At 35.1% G+C, this 21,960-nt stretch overlaps 1 protein-coding gene across 1 annotated transcript in view; it reads left to right on the top strand.

The window, feature by feature from the left end:
- EYS (eyes shut homolog) overlaps positions 1-21,960 on the top strand; it is a 671,723-nt gene that overhangs the window by 239,268 nt on the left and 410,495 nt on the right. The window contains exon 19 of the mRNA XM_051778236.1: positions 8,920-9,119. Coding sequence (XP_051634196.1) covers positions 8,920-9,119 — 200 coding nt within the window. The remainder of the gene's footprint in view (positions 1-8,919; positions 9,120-21,960) is intronic.

The following is a 21,960-nucleotide window of genomic DNA, read 5'->3' as shown; positions in this document are numbered from 1 at the left end:
CTTGGATTTATTTTTTTCTACTTTTTTCTCCTGAATTTTTTCAACCTTTATCTATGCTGCAATATAGTTTGCAAGAAAATACACTTCAAAACTTTCTCAGGTTGTCTAATACTTTTAGGAAAAAAATAAGCACTTTATAGTTATAGCCTATAACTTTTTCATTTCTAATATGGAGTGTGGATATTGAAACTTTCCTATCTTCTACATTTTTCATTGCTTTTTCATTTATAGAATTCACTCAAGAAAGAGTAACAGAAAAAATATATGCTCTATATGAATCAATTTCAATACACATGATTTCCTTTGACATTAGCATATTTTTGAAAGGGTAAAATGAATGTACATAACTGAAAATTGATCTTTTCTCTCAGATAGATTGCCAATATGTGCAGTAATAGCAATTGTGGTTAGAAATAGAAACTTTTGAGGTTTTTTTTCTTTGCTATGACTGATAAGCATCATTGGTAATTGTTCTTCTTGCATGCTCAGTTAAGGCTCTCTCATCCTGTCAAAAAGGGAGCAAAAAGCATTTTGAGTCTTTACACAGGAAGATATTCAACTTGTTGGGGCTTCTGCTTGTATCTAATAGAAAACTGTAATCAGACCATCCTAGAGTTGTGTTATTTTATCTGGTTTTACTGATCTTTTCTCTCTATTTTCATAAAAGATAGGATTAAGGGGGAAATCAGGAAAATCAACCAATTTTCAACACAAAGGCACCACAGCTTATACAAAGGCTGAGAACAATATGCTGCTACTCTAAGCAAATAAGCAATTATACATCAGAACTGCCCAGATTGCACAGAAGACATGGGACGTGACAGCGATATAATTATCTGTGATTTGATTCAGAAGAACAGTAGGATTCATCTTGCCTAACTTGAGATGTCTTTGTGAAAGCTAGCTGCCTGTGCACTTATTATAGTCAATGAAAACGTGGTGAATATTCAGAGCAATCTGCAGAGTTGTTCAGCTGATTTTGAATTGGACATCTGCATTTCCTTAGTGAGTCTAAACTTCACTCACTGGGTCTTTATGGACGATTTTTAAGTAAACCAGAAAGTGGAATCCTCTCCCCAGAATTCTCTCTGTATAGATGTAGCATATATTTGCATAATAAACTTCAGTGTGTGTATTAAGAGCCTCAGATGAGCTGGATGCTTGTTTGTGCCTCTGTGGGATTTCTCTACACTCAAGTATTTTTACCTATTGCTAACTAGTTCAAGGAGTGTTGAGCAAGGTAAGTAGTTTCTTGAAAGAAGCTAAACTAATATAAACATCCAAAAATTAATGTGGCTTATGCTCAAGATGCAGATAGGTAAATCTAACAGCAGGAGGAGAGGGAGATACCCACTTTATTCTGCAAAGTACAGCATCTGTGATTACAGACCCTTGGGAAAATTTCAGTGTCTGTAACACTTCAGGGACCTCCAGGCCTTGAGATTCAAGTTTATGTTAAGGAAGAGTGACTGAATTGAAGACTTTTAAATAGAAAGCAATTAGAAAGATAATTAGAGAAGAAGAGAAATTAATAAGACCTACAAGAATGTTACAGAGGAATTTCACTTCCAAAGTGCTACGCTCTCTGAGAACATTCCACTGATAGTCATATTTCTGATCCCTTACGTTAGAAAATCCTATCAACTGATATCATAGTATGCTTTTGCATCAAGGGTGTTCTAACAACAGAGACTATCCTAAAAACTAGGACTATGAAATTATTATATTCAATTTCAGGAAAAGGAACTATGTAAAAGTGAGGACCACAAGAAACTAACAAGCATATTAAAGGCTATTAAATAATGTTAAAAGCCCAGGTAAAATGTGTGCTACAACTGAAGAACACAAAGTGGTCCAAAGCCCCTGATTGGATTAAGAAGGAAACTTAAGTCTGTCACAAGGGAAAATTGTAATTTTAACAAATGGAAAGCTTGTCCATGTGGAAATAACAGAGCAGTCCTTTAAACATGTTAATTCAAATGTTAACAGGAAATTCAAATAGCTAAAACAAAAACTGGAAAATGCCTTGTAAAGACCACTCTAACTTGCAAAAAATGCTTCACACCTATCAAAACCCAGAAGTCAGGTAGGGAATTGTTGGCATTGCTTGATGGTTAAAGTGCAAAATGGGCACTCAGATGGGGTAAGGCCATACCAAGAGATGCTCAGTGAATCCTTAGTATTCAAGGAATGCCAGAAAGACCTCACAAAAGGGAAGAGTGAAGAGGTGTCAGATAAGCTTCAGTGTAAAGAAATATTCTAGAAGGAAAAAGCCTCATATAGCTGAATTCAATTGTCAATTGCAACTCAGGAAAGAACACTTTGAACAACCACTGACAGTTCTCTGAAGTTGTTGTCTCAACATCACAGTGCAGAATAGGAAAAAAAAACAAGTCTGGGCATGATTATGAAGAGTACAGGGCACAAGACAGGGGGAATGATTTCTCTTCTATGTAAAACCCAGGTGGGCTCGCATATTGGGTACGGTGCACAGTTCTGGATCTTGCATCACAGGGAGCATGTAGTAAAGTTAGAGAAGCTACAGAGAGTAAAGAATATTATATTAATTGAATAGCCTTGTAAGGAGATATTTTAAATCGATGAAACTATTCCCTCTGAAGAGGAGAAACCTGAAGGGAGTGTAATTAAGGTTTAGAAAACTGTTGCAGTGGTAGATAAACTTAAGTGGAAAACTTCTTCCCCAAATTCTGTAATAAAATAATTGGAGGGACATGATAAAAATAAGCAGAGAAACATTTGGAAGAAATCAAACTATTTTCTTTCACAGGAAGGAGAGAATCCCTAGAACTTGCTGTCCCAAAAGGCTGGGGAGGCAGCTGATCTCTAAGCAGGTTCAGAAAAATTAGGCAAGTCACGGACAACAGGTCCATAAATGAATGATAAATGAACCTGTCAGGGGAGTACAGTTTATCATGTCTGATTAGACAGTTCTGCTTGCTGGGAAGATGTGTGGTACAGAGATGGTAGAAAATGGCAAAGTTCATATGATTTTGTTTAAGCAGCTTAGTCTCCACTACCACTATAGGCAGAATACTGGACCAGATGGAACACTTGTCTGATGCAGTATGTTCCTGCTCTGTATCATTGTCTAAATATTAGATTTATTTTAATTATTTTTCCTCCTGTCCTTGTGTTAATAATATAAAATTTCAATGCAAAATATTTTTATCATTTTCAACTTCTTTTGAATTGAAATACATTGGATAAAACCAATATTCTGAAATATGGACACAAGTTTTCCCAGTTCATTGCTCAAAATGTTGTATATATATTTAATCTACCAAAACAAAAAGCCTTGAGAAGTTAAAAATTAAACAATGTGGATACATGGTTATATTAACTAAAAAAAATTATAGAAAAAATAGTCTAATAATTTTACTCATTAGAAAAATACAATTTATTTATAGTTTTGTTAAACATAAAATGGAAATAATCTGGAGCATTCATCTCAAGCTCTTAATGTAAATCTCATACTTTTATATGGCATCAATACTATTGAGATTTAACCCAAAGTAAGAATGCACTTCAAACTCCCATGTGAATGGAAAAGTCTATAAGCTAGCAAATCACAGAGTTTAAAGTGCTACTGTAAATTTAGCAAGGGAAACCTGGGCCACTTGGTGTCTTAATAGCAGCTGTAATTATATCAGATGGTTGCATTCATGATAAATGAATGGGAAAGAATGGAAACAGGACTCTTTAAGGCATCTTTCTTTTGTGCTGCAATATATATATTTGAATTCTTTCCTTATCTCTTTCTTTTCAACTCCATCAAATTCAAAGTTTTAAATCTCTGTTTGGTTCTACTTTCTACAAGCCAGTGACTTTCCCCTAGGATCCAGTTTTCTCACAAATATCAGGATGCTCCCTTTCACTTCCTTAAGTGATGTTTAAGGCCACTACCTTTTTCTGCCTCAAGTCTTCCCCTACAGTTAATCACTTCATAGTTTGGTACAAAGAAATCAAACAGCAAATGGCACTTTGGACTTTACGTAATCAGTATTCATAGGAAATTAGACTGTATAATGCACCACATACAAGTATTTTAAAAGATAAGTCTGTATATAGCTTAAGTGTATTCCTGATAGATTCCTTGCCCCCCACCACTTCCTCACAGTGCATTTGCACGAGTTATTTATGTTGAGAATTAGTCCACTTTATAATTACCTTTTTGATACAAAACAAAACATCTCTTAAATAAAAATATCTCTATCATTACAATTTTTTTGCCTTAAATTTCTTCTATAGAAATAAATTTCAAAGTATTGTTAGAAATCATTTTCGATTTCTAATCAGCAAGGTCCAAGAAGGACTAATGAAAAATAGTCTTTTCTATAGAAAAAGATAAAAAACCCCACTAACTTCTAAAATACACTACTAGATTTTGTGTTAAGAAACAGTGTTGAACTTACACATTATTTGGAAAAATAATGGATTTTCACTTTTGTTATTAATTTGCTAAAATGTGTTCCCTTATAATTGTTTCAAGCAATGGATTGTGACTTTGGAGATGATATAATGAGACATGTAGAAAGTTGGGCTTTCTTAGGCAGAATAACCTCACTTCCAAAGACAGATGTCAGTATGGACCCACACATTTGGAGAAGGGGACAGTATGCCTTGAGTAAAGTGCTATGCTTTTCTAGGTCACTTGCTAGAGTCCAGATTTCAGAACAATTCCCTGCTAGCAGAACCAGTGAACTGTACCATGCCAGGTGGACTCTAATGGACAGTCATTTTCTTCCTAGTACTAACAAGATTTACTCAAGATGACATTGAGAGAACAGGACATACAGAGAAGAAATAATAAATTATTGTGCTTTAATAAATGTAGTGGATCTTGTATAGCATTGTTTGAATTAAGGATTCTTAAGGAAATCTACCCTTAAAAGAGCTGCATACCTAGAAATCTCAACATTCTTTCATTTTTTTACCTTTACCAAAGAAATTTTTAAATTGCTTTGCTATGATAAGAAAATCAATATGGGCTTATATGTACTGTAAAAAATAATTTACTAAAAATAAAGCCATAAAATCACCATTCTGTTCGCCTGTCAGAAGTCAGTATATTCCATTCATTTATAGCTCCATGGAAATTAATACTTGTATTTATTTGCCTAAAGCATATCTTTTAGAGATGCATCAAGTCTTTGTTTTAAAACATAAGGGGTTGGAAAACTTTTGACAGTTTTACAGCGACTGACTCTCTGTAGTAAAGTTGGAACTTATCTCTCACTGGATATATCTGGATTTGGGGAATCAAGTACCGACTTTCTCCGGGAGTTAAATACTCAATACGTAATATTCTTGTGAAAATATCTGTGCACTGCCATTATCTTTCCCTCTCTCTCAATTTTTTTTGGTGATAACCTAAACCTAGGAACACTCATAGAGCCATCAAGAGTTATGGAACTTCTTATAGCAAAGAACTCACACTGTTATTTCTTTTAATAGCTAGAAACAGATCTGTACTCCATGAATTTGTCTAATAATTTTAACCTGTATGTTATTTATGTTTTCAGTAGTATCATGTGAAAATTATATACATGATGTAATGTTTTTGAAAAAAAATTCTGTCATAAAAATTCTGTTAAGTGTTATTTTTCTTAGATTTTACTTACTGTAAAGTATTCTAGCTAGTACCTAAATCATGTTATAGGCTACATTTTTTGACATCCTTTGCAATAAACAGATTCTAGAACTTGGCACAATGTTTCAGTTTCCCCTAACCATAAAAAGAGAAATAATTACCTGTCTAAGTGTAAGTCATAGTTCGCCTCTCTGAAGACTTAAGGGTAGCATTAGCAATTTTTTCCATAGCATTGCAATGGGAGTTCATGTTGATAGCTTGTCCATTATAATTTTTAAATCTTTTCCAAGGTCATTGCCTGTTAACAATACATAAACTCAAAGGATTCCTTGTTAGCTTAAATCAAGAAAAGTGTATGCTTCACAGAAAGAAAACCAAACTCAGAATAAAACATGCCTATTGAAAGGGACCCATGCTGCTTTACTGTTAGGAGATGAGATACGAGAAAACTCAAAAGATATTTGTCTGAGAACAAAGTGTGTCAGACTGGTGAAGAGTTGATAAAAACTCTATACAAATGATTACAATTGTGTCATTTCTATTTTGTTAAATCATTTAATTTCTTTACAAGGGAAATTATTGAAGCTGTCTGCATTATAAAATATGAGCTCTGAAGGGGAACATTGGTATGCTGTATAGTGTGAGTACTGGGCACCATCTACAGTTGTAATGATGGTAAGCAATAAGCAGAGAACCCCAATTAAATTTAATAAGGGGCACCTTTTTTTTTTCTTTTTGTGACAGTGGAACAACCAAACCCCTCTAGAAGAGGAGGAACCTGACAAGATTAAACCTTAGAAGCAGTTCTTCTGTCCTTCTCTTTCCTTGTATATGGGTGGTGGTAGCCCTGGTTTGACTGAAGATGCTTTTGGATGGAACAAACTAGAAAAAAGGAAGGGAAAAGATGGAGGGCAATGATGGCTGCAGGAAAACCTAGGAAACACATCTCTATTTGAACAGGTTACTTGCTCTGATAGGCCAGAAGAGAAAGTTTTATACCCTATGAATACCCAGGTGTGGTGACTTCACTTTATTTAGCTGCCAGATGCCCACCCAATCAGCAATTGTGATACTCCTATATATCAACAAATTTGCATTTTGGAAGAACTAAAATGACCCATCTTTGTGAATATTATTTTTGTAATTTTCATTTTCCATAGTTATTTGAAGGCAGTTTTCCTTTGAATAACTGATCAGATCATTTCTAGGTGAGAAAAGATTGAAAGATTTCTCATTAGGTTGGGAACTGAACACCAGAGGTAACGACTAAAATATTTTGCTCCTACTGTACTGGAGAAGAGAGACAATATTTCTAGGACTGTGAGTTCCTGCAATTGTTGCTCTTATTTGGCAACTGTCTGGTTAGAGGTCATAGTTAAGATTCAATCTCCCATTATATAAAGAAAGACAAAATAGAAATAGCATTGGTGTTTAGGTGAGCTTATCTTCAGAGAGTCAGGGTAGCTGAGAATTTTCTGTAAAGCCAACTACTCCCAGTTGTCAAGCTGTAAAATCAGTCTCTGGCAGGACGTAAGATAGGCAGGACTTGGTAACAACTGTGTTGCAACTTTAGTTTGTTGTCTCATGTTCTTGTTCCTTAGACTACAAACTACAGCATTTGGTGCCAGTGTGGTAGCTCATCAACTTTGGTATAAATTTATTTGTGGCATTTTTAACATAGTTGTCTCTGTGAACTGAAACAATTTTCTTGAATTAAGAGCAATGCAGACCAACACTTCTCTGGTAACAGTGTACTTTAGTTTTTTGTCAGTCTAATGTTTAACTTTTAACTGCAGCACATCAAAATATACTGGAAAGTGATAGGTGTGTTTTCTTTCCTAAAGAATGTCTGGGGTTTATGTTACTCAAAAAAATAATTACAGTAAGTAGTTTTGTAACATTTTACAAGGACAATAGATTTCATGGAAGAGAATAAAAAAGTTTTGCATTAAGTTTGCAACTTGGTATGACTGTGACTTAGCTATTTTGATGATTTTGGTATTTTTTGAACTTTAACTTTTGAATCATAATCAGATAAAAATTTGATCTCTTAGTTGATAGATATTTAATTTATTCTGCTAATGAGCAGATCTGTAAAACAAAAGTCATAGACATGGATCCAAGTGAATACAAATTAAGAAGACTAGACAAGTTACCAGAATAGAAAAAAAGTCAGAGTTGGAACTGCGAATTGAGATTTTTTATAAGCAAAAAACCACACTTATGCCTGTCAACAACAAATGTAATTAATATAGCAAAAGACTACTTCTATAACAGGATTTTTGGTAGTCTGTAGGACTATCTCCGTCTTCCTGTGGGATGTATAATTCAAATAGTTTATGTAATGCTCACTAATAAATCATCCTATATCCATCCAGCTGGAGAGCTTATAGGAAAATAAGTTGTTTTCTCACAATTCCCCATTGACATCTGAATTTACATTCTGTCAAAAGCAACAGTAGTACCTACAGGAAATCTGAATGCCCTTGGATATCCTTAAAGAATTAAACCTTCTAAAGTTACAGTAGTGTGAGAATAAATTTAAAATACTGGATTTAGCTAGACTATTTGGGTTGCATTTGCAAAATACAACTCCTTTGGGATAGAGGTAAAAACTAGGTTTCTGTGCTCAAGGGCAAACCCACATTTTTTGCACTGACAATTGCACTAACTAAACCCTCCTGTAATTCTGGAAAAATATTAACTTGCTGTTGCTTTGCATGGTTTGAATGTGATGATTTTTACGCTAGCTTTATCAAAGGAAAATTTTATTATGTGAAGAGGTAAACATTTCTAAATGTTTCTATTTGCAATATTATGTATTACTTGATAATGAGAAAGCACTTATCAGGAAATACTGATGAAAGGATTGTGTGCATTGGTTTATATGAGTAATTCTTTATTCTGTCTAAAATTACCTAACTAATGTGGGGATTTTTTCACTGTAATAGACCCTACTGTAAAAAATTAAACAGAATAATTGTATAAATTTTGTGTCAAAAACACGCTTTAAAATTTTAACACAGGAATAGCATACTTACAGCTGAATGACTCCTTATATAAAGTATATTTGCATTTCTGCAAGATTAATGAGTAGGAACAAGTATAGTTTCAAGAATGAGTATGAGTTGTAATTGAAGTATCTCTCTATAAAAAAATGCCTCAAATTAGAGATTTTGGTTCATCAGACAATAAAAAAAGTCCAACACCTTTTTTAATCTCCAGATTCAGTCTCACACTGCTATTGAGATGAGTAAGTAATGTGTTTTAAAGCTGTATAGTCAATGTATTGTTATTTCTCTCCTCAGGAATGCGAATCTACGCCCTGCATTAATGGAGGTTCTTGTCAAGATGCAGTCAATGCCTTTGTTTGTACTTGCCTGAGTGGGTACACTGGCAGGTTTTGTGAAGTCGATGTTGATGTTTGCAATGAGCCTACACTAAACTCAGTTCTGTGTTACAATGGAGGTGTATGTGTTGATGGACCTGGAAGAACTTTTCATTGCAGGTTAGTATGAATACTGTCATATAATTGCCTTAATTATAAAAGATTGATTTGCTAAGATTTCAGGGCAGTACTGATACTATGTGCAGTACATGAACTCAAATGGCTTTGGTGCTCAGTCTAGTTCTCAAAAATATTGTTATCTTAAATCATTCACTGTTTAACATGAGACACTTTTACCTGAAAACTTATCTTCTAATGCTTTTCAGAATTATATGTGGAAACTTCTAACATAAACTGACCCTAAAACATTTAAAATTATTATATTTATGGATATGTATATACTCGTGTTTTTTACTCAAAAAGAAAATTATTTCGAATCAAATTTAGATGACAGATAGTTTTTATATTATGTGCACACAGACATATATTCAAAGCAACTTCCTATCATCCATCATCATCATTCTCTAAGACTTTTGACTATATACATATAATGTTGTAGCTTATATACTTGTCATATAGCTTTAAAATTAAGCTACTCTATAAACTGTGGGCATCATTCTCTCCTATTTCAACTCAATTATTATCTAAGTCCCTGTTCAATTGCTACATTTGTAGAAAGATGAAATACTAAGAACATATTTTATGAACATGCTTAATAGTGAAGCATAAATATCTTCTTATATCCAACCATGTGTTCAAAGTCTCTCTGGATAGTACCCCTTTCCTCCATTGAGTCAACTGCAGCAGTCAGCTTGGTGTCATCTGCAAACTTGCTGAGCGTGCACTTGATCGCACTATCTATATAATTGATGAAGATATTAAATAGTGTTTATCCAATGATAACTCAAAAATATTATGGTTTAGTTAAACCTCTAAATACATGCTAAAGTAATTCACACTATCTTACTTTTACAGTGTTACCTGCACAAAGACCTTTTCTGTGGCTCTAATTTCTGATAAATTTTTAGACCCTTATTGTTGGATCATCAGTCTGAAAATTCAATCCTGTGCATTCTCCTATTTCTTCTTTCTTGGCTTATGTTCACTCTAGCCTCCTTTCTTCAATCTTTAGGTGCTGTGGAATCCTTTTTCTTTCACAAATGAGATTGTTTATATTTCTCCTCTCTGCTGTTTGGGAGCTTATTCCAAACACTGTGAAGGTATTTACCTTGCACTTGCTTCTGAGCTCAGCATTGGCCATCAAGAGGAGTTCATAGAAAAAGAGACAGGGAATTTGAAAGCAATTATAATCAGGATTTTGAGTGTTGCCAAGATCACAAAGGTTGTTGTGAGTGTTGTAAGACTACAATAAGGTAGGTTGATGTACAATATGGTTATGATCCTGCAAAAAGAAATGCCATACTTGATACAAGTTTCTTCTTTTGATGGGGTCTGGGGAAAGGGCTTTTTCCAGCTGATTTCTTCTTCTATGTTGATGTGCTTCAAAAGACAGACATAACTCCCTTTCCTATCCTTCAGCAGCTGCTACCATTCCAAGTAATGTCTGTACAAGTGGAAGTAAGAAACAGAAAAAAAATCATAAAGTCAGCTTTGCTCCAGTACTGTATACTGTACTGTTGGGTTATGAACCCTACTCCTTTTGTACCCTTCCTTCCATGTGCTTTGAGCAGTCTGAACAATGCTCATGTATAGACTGCAGAGCAGGACTGATGCGAAAGACGAAAAAGTGGAATTGAAAAACAAGGAAGAGAGAAATACCTCCTACTCTAGCAAACCACCACAAACATCCAAATGAATAACGAGCCTTAATGCCTCTTACACACTGTGGAACGGGTAGCAAAAGGACATTAATCCACTATTGTTTAGAGCTTCTTTGTTTTGGGGATATGGCCTGGGATGTTTCTATTATTGCGGCTGGTAAATCAGGAAATAGGAAGTAATGAAAATTGTCCAGTAATGGGCAAGTGTCAGGCTGCCTTAACTGTGAGCAGCACTGCCAGCTTCAGCTATGATGCATGTGATATTTTACCCAGTAGTACAATGAATGGTTCAACTTTCCTTGAATTATGTGTGAATCAATTACATGAACAACCCTACAGGCTTCTTCCTGAAATGAATATGAAAAATACCCTTTGGGATAGTCCTTGAATTGTGTGTTATCTGAAATATCTTTCTGCCATCAAACCCTTGGTTTAAAATTAAAACAACTCATTTGAAACGAGAGGGGTGCTGGGAGTTGTAATTCAGTTCTATCCTGGGCAGACTGCCACTGAATCAGGGCTTCAGGAAACAGATTACCATCTGAAAGGATGCTCACCTACTTTCCTTTGTATTTCAGTTTTCTTAATTAAAGGTACTGGCTGCCACAACAATAAACACTGTATAAATCATCAAATTAATAATAAAGATATCATTGAGCTCAGGAGGGCTTTCAGAAGACAATTCAACCCAATCAGTATATGGTTGATATAGTGAATATGTAACAGGAACTGTGAAGCATTTTCATATATTTTCCAAGTATTTTGAGGAAGAGAAACTGTTCACATAAAATACTCTGATCTTTTCCATTGTATTTAGTCCACAGTTGGTTCATCCCCACTTTTGCATCTTTTGGTCCCAAACTATTTGGTATGTTTACTTGGGATTTCAAAAAGTAAACATAATTAAAAATATTCCTCCCTCCCCACTCATGCTTGCATTGGTCTTTATCAAATGTGCATTTCAGATGCTTCCTGCTGACTAGGTTCAGAAGTCATACTGTCTTGGAAGGGTTATCTGTGTACTGCTTTCAGTCTGATCAGGTGAAAATAATGTCAACAGTCTCATGACAGACATTGCCTTAGATAAATTCTTGAATATTATAACTTCATTGTACCTTTTCAGCACATCACAGCACATTTAGGTTTTGTAATGTTTTTATTAGGGGAAAATTTGATGTAATTTTGTTTTTTGTAATCTACTTTGAGTAATATTTTTCAGAATTTAAATGTATTTAGTGGTATAAAATAAGTTTGGGCCTTAGAGATGTGTAGGGTCACAAGTATGTTTGATCCTCTCCTTTGATTCACAAAGTGGGACTGGTTCTTTTTAAATCCACTTTTTGGATTTTATTTGAACACAGTATTTGTTTCAGAACTGAAGTTTTGTTTGGCAGCACCCTTATGAGATTAGGTTATAATCACAAGACAACTCCATGGTCTTGATTTTTGTATTCTAAAGGCAGGTAAGAGTGAATATTTGATCAACAGCATAACTGATCAAAAAAGGCCAGGACTTTTTTCTTTTAGCTCAAGAGATGTTAGTAAGAAAAAATTCTAAAATAGGAATACGTTGTTTTACATTTCCTCCAAATAAAGTGCAATTATTTTAAAACATTTATTATGATATCTACCTATCTATTCTTGCATTCTATTGACAAGGAAGAAAAGTTTAGATTTTAGAGTATCTTGTTTCCAGTACCCTTGTATTTTAATTTGCTTGATCTGTTTGAGGAAGGTGTCTCACTGGAGCAGCAGGCCTCATAACTAGCTAGGGCCTCTGCAGGGATTCAGGAAAGGGATTAAAATAATTCAAGCATGGAGATCTATATGAGCACAAAACTGGAGTCTCAAAGACATATTACTCTGTGGCTCTGGTATGCAGACTGCACATAGGATAAGAAAGGATAATGTAGGATGGTTTGTCTTAGAGCATGTATAAAGTAAACAATATACTGCTAGTACAAACCAGACAACTGTGAGGGACCATAGAAGTGCAGTCTTGTAGGGCAACTTAGGCAACTGTATCCAAAAAATTATTTTTAAGGATCAAAGTTGTTCAGGGTTTGGTAAGTGATAGCCGTATATTTAAATTACAAGCTATTGCAGATTAAAATTTAAAAAAATATATAGTTCTCTCCTGAAGAAACTCTACTTAACCACGGGTGCAGCCACATTTTGAAACAATTGGGGTTTTCATGTTTCCATAACAAATTGTCCTTAGAAAACTGAAATAATCCAGTGTGAAGCTGGCAAATGCATCGATTGGTGGGATGATGGAGTCCACCTTGAAAAACTAAGACAGAAATTTGGCCAGCATCAACAAGAGAAAACACTGTGAATGCCTCCAACTATTACTGCCAAGAGTATATGTTGCATTATCATTTTCCCTATCACTTCCTGGTCAACTAGGTGAAAAAACAGAACATGATGCTATTGTATATTTAAAGTATCTTTAAACAGAAATGTCATTTATCAATACTGTACATTCAGCCCTTCATCCCAGAGGGAATAGAACTATTCTTCAAAGCTGTTCATGTCAACTGCACCTCCAGGCAACAGTCAAAGGCTTTCCTGTATTTCAAAAAGCTTAACATGGGGAGTATTTACACAGCTGTGTGCCCCCATCAACTCAAAAAGTGACTTAATGATAAAGTATTCGTTTTGAGACTCACTCAGATCTTATATGCCAGGTAACAGAAAAAGCATGCTTCTGCTGGAAGACTGCTAACTGAAAAGCTTCATTTCACTTAGATGTTGACAGACAGCTTGCAAGGTCTGACCAATGTTGCAGAGTACACATTACAGAGAGCTATGCATCTAAGTTCCTCAGAGCACTGACATAAATTTAAGAAGAAAGTAATTTTATCATATGGAAGAAACAACTTCACTTGGAACATCAGAATCTCTTAAAACTGGCAAGTCATAACAACAGGTTCTCACTTTCATATGTGCTGTGAACATGCATGGGGTACGCTCTTTCTGTTTCGTCTGTGAAAACAGATGCCCCTTCATTTATATGTAGATAACAAAATGGTTTCTGCTGATTTCATAGTTGACTGCCTAGTTCTTTAAGTTTAGTGAAACATGAATATTTTGGTGTTTGATTTGTGTATATGTATTAGGTTACATGAAAATAAAAGATTGTATGTACAGATTCAAGCCATGAACCATCTAACCCTGTATGCTACTTCCAGCAGTGGCTGTAAGGGGATTGCCAGGAAATAATACAGAAAGTGCATATTGTCCTCCAGTACTCTCCTATGTTTCCTCAAACAGGGATTTTTTCTGAGCATGTTTTGTTTCATTCAGTAGAAGTCAGTGAGTCTCTAAGTACCTGCACGGTCTTCCTTTGAACATATATAAACTTCTTCTCTGAGAAGGGGGCTTTTTCAAGGCAATCTCCAGAGATCTCTGCCCATATCAGCTGTTCTGTGACAATATGGTAGAGCAAACAGACCCACCGGTCTAGCCTGTTGCATGAAAAACTTACTCCCTTTTTTAAAATTTTAAGCGCTGCTTCTGCCAGCTTTATCTCACGTTACCTCATTCTGGTATGGAAAAGGAGAATGAAAAGATGATTCCAAGCCATCCTTTCCTTGTTTTCATGGGCAACTGCCCTATTTCCCCATGCCCTTTCCTTTCTAGGGTAAAAGTTTCTAGCTTTCCCAGTCCTCCTTCCTTCAGAAGCCATTACAAACTTTTGGTCATCCTTGCAGCCCTTTTTCAAAGCTTTTTATTTTCTATTTTGTCTTTGCTAACACAATGGGACAAGAAGTACACACAGTATCCAGGCTATGGGCCACTCTGTTATTTGTACAGTGGCATGTTTTCTTTCTCCTTCTCTATTCCTCCCATAACAACAGCAACTAACATTTCACTGATTCTGTGAGGAAAGGAAATACAGGTGTTTCAGTTTTATTCTTAAGCTGGCTGACAACTAAACTTGTAGTTTCCATGGAGAAAGGTTATATAAAGTTAGCATGCTAACATGTGCCTATACCATTCCATGTATCATTAGTTTATATATATATAAATATAAATATTTATAAGTGATTTTACATTGCATCACACTTCTTTATTTCATTAAAATCTCATTCTTACTGGCAGGTCAATAAGAATAGGTGTTTATGTTAATGACAATTTCTAATGATTTATTCCATTTTATAATGACAAATACTTGAGTCTCGATGTGAAAAATAGTAACTGTAACACTATCAAATGAAACAGTATAATAAAAATACTCATCATGGCCTGTATCTCTCTTATGTGACAAGCTTATAAGGGAAAAAGGAACAAGTCCATTATAGTCTTTATTTGCTAGCTGCTAATATAAAATAAAATATTAATTTAATAAACTGCATTTGCCAACTGTTAGTCCTAACATATCTCTATACTTTCAGCTATAAACTGAAATTTTAGAAATACTTTTGAGAATAATATCAAACTGATATGTTGTTCTTTTTGTATGATGTTGCACAAAAGGTAAAGGAATCTATCATGACCGTAGAGGCAACATATCCATTTTAGAGAAGTTGTGCCTGTATTAGCAAATTTACCAGAAGGTCAAGATCACAGGATTTGGAATAAGTATGGAAACCAAACAAATAATGTGTCTAAAGATGTTTAATGTGTGCAATATGCCTGATGGAATACCTCTCTCCTAGAGTTTCTGGGCAAACATAGAGAAAAATTATCATTCTGTCAGTCAAGTGGATACATGTATTTATGTTCAAACATTATATCAAACAATTTTAAGTACCTATAGAGGCATTTTGTCAATTAAATAAAAAAAAAGATAAATAGGAAAAATTGAAAATGGTTAGAAGCTGTAAAAGTGAAGCATGAAAAAAGGTAAGGCACCAAGAAAGCGGAACAATATCCCAAATATGACTATTTTTTTTTAATAATACATTTTCTGTCTTGTAACCTTTTACTAGTGATATCTATAATGGCAGAACTCTATCTGGTTAAAATTACCCACTCTCCTTACCACTATAGAGTTCTAAAATTCAACAGTAAAGTGTAATCTGCTGGAGAATTAGCATTGTCTCCAAAAATGCAGACAGCAGTCTCTGCAAATGAGGCACTAAAGTCTAGTAGGAAAAAACCACACGTAAAAGCAAAACACAAATCTAATACAAACCAACCATCTGCCCAGTCCCAGAATAAAATAATTTTAAATCTTGCATCTGAATAGCTATTGTCAACTGTTATATTCTATTTTTTAAGCAAACCTCTTAAAAATTCATTGCTGAAAATACACAGAATGTCTCTACCCCATGTATATATTGGTTTGGGGTTATGTGTTTGTTTTTCTAGCTGTTTTCTGACTTTATGACACGGAAACCAAATGAAAATAGCTAGCAGGAATCATGTTCAGATCCCCATGATACAAGCTGCAGTGACTGAACAGGTGGGAATGTACCTGTAACAGAACATTTCATTTTTTACAAGTCATACACGGAGAATATTTAATTCAGTCCTACACAAAATATAAATGCTCAAGTAAAATCCAACATCTGGAAAAATATTAACAATTTCACAGTGCTTTAAGATATGATAGCTGCTTATTTATTCAGCATACCATATGGAATACTAAAGCATAGTACACAAGTGATTCAAACATACATCACTTTTCATTCTTTTCTCTTCAAAACCCTATGATATTTATGGCGTTCTTTTTTCTTTCTAGAATATATGTTCTGAGTACATGTACACAAATGACACATGTATTGCTAACAGTGAACTTATTTTGTATTTTATAGTGATTGTTGACAAAACCAGCAATAAATCTGTCATAGAATTTACATCATTTAAAAATAAGTTTTCTGTGTTTGGTTGTATTAAATTAACAGGTCATACAGTGTGGCAGTTGAAAATGTTTAATATGTTATTGTTTAAAATCCTTACTTACTGTTTTGCAGAGTTTAAACCCACTGACATTCTGCAAACATAAGAAATTTACTCCTTTGTGTGTTGAGTGACATCTCTCAAAATAAAACAGCTGTGCTTCATATGAAAACTGCTAGCCCAGACTGCAAGACAACAGTTTACTAGAATCCTTGAGGGTATTTTTGAATAATTAAATGGATGTAGTCAGTTTTTTACAATAAAAAATCATTACAAGAAACAAAGAAATCAATGGAAAATATTATTTCTCATTTTAAGATCAATAAAGAAGTATTAGAGTTTCAACTTGGCTGTATAAGAAAGGCTTTTTCTAAACTGCATCCACTTGTCCATAGGCTTTAATATCATAAAGAATTTGAAGGACAGTCTATCTCAGGCCATTGCTTAAAACAACAGAATTTCCACAGGTTTTTTTTGGTGGACTGATAGATTGAGAAATTATTGGCATTTATTGAAAAAGTTACTGTGCAAAGAGAAAGACCTCAAGAAAGAGACTTAGCCACCTCTGCTTTCCAACTAAATGTAGAGGACCAACAGAACTTAGTTGATTGCAAAGTTATGAAATTAAGGAACAGAAAAATTATGTCTTTCATATAATTACTTTCTCTGCCAGTGATCTGTTGGAATGAAAATATTTCTTTTTTATTCCAAATATTAAACTACCTTGAAAAGGGTAGGAAAAACTTAAAAAAAAAAAAAAAAAACAGCCAAAAAAGAGGAAAGAGACTGCAGTCATCAGCAAGAGTCTCTGAGACTATACTAAAGTTTGGCCGTTTACAACTCATTCCACTTCTGAAAATGTCCTCTTCCAGTTTAGTAAATACTCTATGCCATTTACTGGAAAAGTAAAAGCAATTCTCTGACTATGTTTGAATTTGTTTTTCATCCACAAACAGGTGTTTCCTATGTTTATTCTTTCCATTTAGTGATGTTTGATCGAAGGCTTAGAGAAGGTCAAAGGGGATTTTTATAGTACAACATTGTAAGGTGTAAAACAATTTTCTGTCTCACTTTTACCTGCACATTGGTAACAACTTCAATTTGTTTTGTACTACATTTTGTAAATCTCTCAACAGTTTTAAATATCTGCAGCTGGCTAGATTAAGAAATTAAGATAGGACTCTAGGTACTACATTGGCAATGCGAGCACTGAAGTTATCCTAGTATGGTAAACTTTAAAAAAACCCAGTATGCTATGAAACTTGTGCAATGCCTTAGATTTATAATTTTAAATACATTCTCTAAAGAGGTCACACACAACAAGAAAAAAAAATGAGAAGTATCTGTTTTTCACCCTAGGTCTTGCCAGGTTTGGCAAACAAAAATGGTATTAAATGAACAATTAAATTTATAGATTTTTGGTGGGTAATGCCAGCAATCTAAAAGTTTGTTTCCTGAAATTCTCTCCAATGGGAGTCCTACCAGACATGGTACATTAGGCACTGTTTGGGATTTTTCTGGTACAATCTTGTTGAATGACAATGTAAATTATTAGATAGTGGGGAAAATTAAGCATTGGTAGAAATTCAGTTTTCTATGAAGGGCAATAGAGTTTGCAATTATTTTTATTTTCACTTGTTTTGAAGAAGGGAAAACTTTCCTTTTTTATTCATAACTGTAATAAAATAGACTGTCTCATACTGTGAATGTGCTGAAAGACAAATCAGTGGTGAAGACCAGATTGGATGAGCAGAGAGCTATGGTTGGAACTCAGGAAAAAAAGGAGAGTTTGTGATTTTGGAAGTAGGGTAGGCAACTCAGGAGGACTATAAGGATGTAGTCTACCTGGTCTAGTTGAAGGTGTCCCTGCCCACAACAGAGGGGTTGGAACTAGGTAATCTTCAAGGTCCCTTTCCAACCCAAACCATTCTATGAATCTGTGTTTCTATTTTGTGAGGTTACTCAAGGAGAAAATTGGAAGCACCAAAAGCCCAAGTGGAATTTAATCTGGTTAGTGCCGTAAGACAATAAGAAATGTTTCTATAAATATACAAGCAACAAAAGGAGGGGTAAGGAGAATCTCCATACTTTATTGGATGAGGGGGAAAACATAGTGACAACGGATTAGCACAAGGCTGAGGTACTTAATGCCTTCTTTGCCTCAGTCTTTAACAGTAATCTGTGAGGGGAACCAACTGCCTGGTGGAAAAGGACCTGGTGGTGCTGGTTGACAGCCGAGTGAAGATGAGCCAGCAGTGTGCCCAGGTGGCCAAGAGAGCCAATGGCATCCTGGCTTGTGTCAGAAATAGTGTGGCCAGCAGAATTAAGGAAGGGGTTGCTTCCCTCTATGTGGCACTGGTGAGGTCACACCTTGAATCTTGTGTTCAGTTTCGGGCCCCTCATGACAGAAAAAAAGACATTGGAGTGCTGGAATGTGCCCAAAGAACAGCAAAGAAGCTGGCAAAGGATCTGATGAGGAGCAGGTGAGCGAGCTGTGGTTGTTTAGCCTGGGGAAAAGGAGGCTCAGAGGACCTTATCATGCTCTACAGATACCTGAAAGGAGGTTGTAGTAAGCAATAGAAATAGAGGAAATAATAAGCAATAGAACTAGAGGAAATGTCCACAAGTTCCATTTAGGTTTAGAGTAATGAAAAATTTTTTCTTGAAAAGGGTTGCTAAACGTTGGAACAGGCTGCCTGAGGAAGTAGTTGAGTCACCATCCCTGACTCATCCATTAGAAAATGTGTAGATGTGACACTTAGGACTGTGGTTTAGTGGTGGACTTGGTGGTGTTAGCTTTGTGTTTGAACTTGATGATCTGAAAAGTCTTTTTCATTACACTGCTAATAAAAGATCTAACAATCTTATGAAACAAAGAGAGGAAATTATAATAGAACCATAGACATTTGGACTTGAAGATACCATTATAAGTCATCTATTCCAACCTCTGACTTATAGTAGGACTATTGTCAGTGCTGGATTCAGGTCATAGCTTTGTCTATACAAACCTTGAAAGTGTTCAAAAGGAACTCTTTTGTGTCTCTGAAATTGTTTTCTGAATGCCCAGCTTGAACCTTCTGCTCACAGTCTGTGATTTTTAGCCCTTCTGTCATTGTTCAAATAGAAATAATCTCCATTATCTTTGTAACATAGTTGTATATTGTTGTATGGGCTCACTCTGCCTCAACCATAGAGTTTTGCAGTCCCTCCTACTGAGTTTCATGATGCTTCTGTGCATTCAGCCCTCAAGTGTATCAACGCTGGATTAAAATTGTGCTATGTAGTGTGTCACCTCTCTTCCCAGACCCAGCTTTGTACTGTATGCAGATTCATGGAATACACACTTGGAGCTGTTACCAAGATTGCTGAGAAGCATTTTGACCAGTATCAATATCTGAGGTGTTCTGCTCTACCAGTCATCAGCTAGACATCAAGCCGCTGGTTACTGCCCTGTGAGCCTAACAGTCCATCTAATTTTAAGCTCACCTAATATTCTGATCATCTAGCCTAGATTTTCTCATATTTCAAATGAGAATGTTTTGGCATATAATGTCAAAAATCTTGCTAAAGTCATTCCCCTCATTGGTAGATCTACACTTTTCATCACAGAATACAGACCAGTTGGTCAAGCAATGTTTACTCTTCATAATTACTTGCTAAGTGCCCCTAATTAACTTTCTGTCCTTTATTTGTTTGGAAATGATCTCCAAGAGGCCATTCCCATGACCTCTCCAGGGACAGAGATGGAGCTGATTGCCCTATGGTGCTGCAGTCTTCCTTCCCACATTTTTGTCTTAAAGTTAGACATAACATTAATCTTTTTCCTAGTTACTAAATCACCCAAGGCCACTGTCACCTTTAATGTCTATGTTGTTTTAAGTACTACAGGAGCCATTGTACTTTCCTGACAAATTAGCAATTTTTTAATTTACTATGGGTGGCTGACCAGTGCTACCAAACAATAGAGAAGTACCTGTTTCATTCAATAGAGAAGTACCTGTTTTCATTGATCCATTTACATTGAAACAGTTAGGAAACTTCAGGTACACACTTTTCAAATATCAACAATCTTTGTAAAACACAGTAACAACATCCCTTATATGCCAGCAAGTAATTAATTTTTTTATAACAGCTGCACAGTTCATCTACCTATGTCCTATTCTAAGTGGACAGCAAATGAAGGCAATCCTGATGATGACAGTAGTGTGCCTCTTAATGGAAAGGTGTATTTGGTCAGTCACTCTTTTCTTTGGATTCATGGATAATACTCTCTATAAGTTCTCAGAATCCATTGTGTTATTCTGAAGTCTTACAGCCACTGCTCATTTTGCCAGGTTTTGGGTGGTGTTGTTTTGGTTTATGATTTTGTTTGTTTTTTTGGGCTGATTGGTTTTGTTAGTGGTTTTTTGGTGGATTTTTTTCTTTTAACTGATACTTATTTCATGAAAATTTAAACAAATTTGTCTAGAATGAAACTCCTCCAAGGCATTCTTTCAGAAGAAGTTATTTAGTCTTGCTGTCTCCTTCTTGTCCACCTTCTGAGTCTTCTGCAAGCTGTCTCCAACAGCTAGTATGTGTAACAAGACAGATGTTGTAGAACCTAGAAAGGTTTAATGTCCCACACTATAAAACCCAACTGGATCATCACTAAATATCTGTATAGGTGCTTTATCTGGGTAGAATGGTAAAATCACTAGCATGAATTTTGTCTTGTAGTTTGGTCACAAGTGTAGCCATACCTACAGTGAAATGCCAATCCGTAGAAGAGGTCAAATAATATCATATCACCTTAGTTGATTATTGCTGTTGTAATTGTTATACAGTCAAATTGAGATAAATGGAATAGTCTGTGTAATGTTTTAGTGTCTCCCAATTTACATTCTCCTCCCTGAATTTATTCTTTAGAGCTGTGTGAATAGAATACAATATACCAAGTATATATATATAAATGACAATTTGCTGCTACTAATTCTCTTTTTCCTCTTTGGTTGATGTACAGTGCAGAAACAAAAGACCTAAAAGTAAAAATCAATGCTTCCTAATTTTGAGGGCTTTTTGGTTAGTAAATTGAGTATGTCACTGACTGCTACAGAACAATAGACAGCTTTAGGGATAGGATCTAAACAGCTTCCCAGATTGCATTCTCTGTAATGGAACTTGTGTTGAAGATGACAATACCCAGTAAAATCTGTTGTTCTGAGTATTATTCTGACAGTTCATTTGGTTTTGCTTCAAGCCTCTGGATAGTTTACGAGAAGCAATGACAGAATCTGCAGTGATTACATGATTTTTCACTTTGTTTTGAGGGGAATGCTGAGTTTTTCTACCTA

The sequence above is a fragment of the Manacus candei genome, unplaced genomic scaffold (assembly GCF_025592945.1).
Source record: "Manacus candei isolate 608988 ecotype Guabito, Panama unplaced genomic scaffold, ASM2559294v1 h1tg000011l, whole genome shotgun sequence".
NCBI classification, from domain to species: domain Eukaryota; kingdom Metazoa; phylum Chordata; class Aves; order Passeriformes; family Pipridae; genus Manacus; species Manacus candei.
This window is presented reverse-complemented; position numbering and strand designations above follow the sequence as displayed.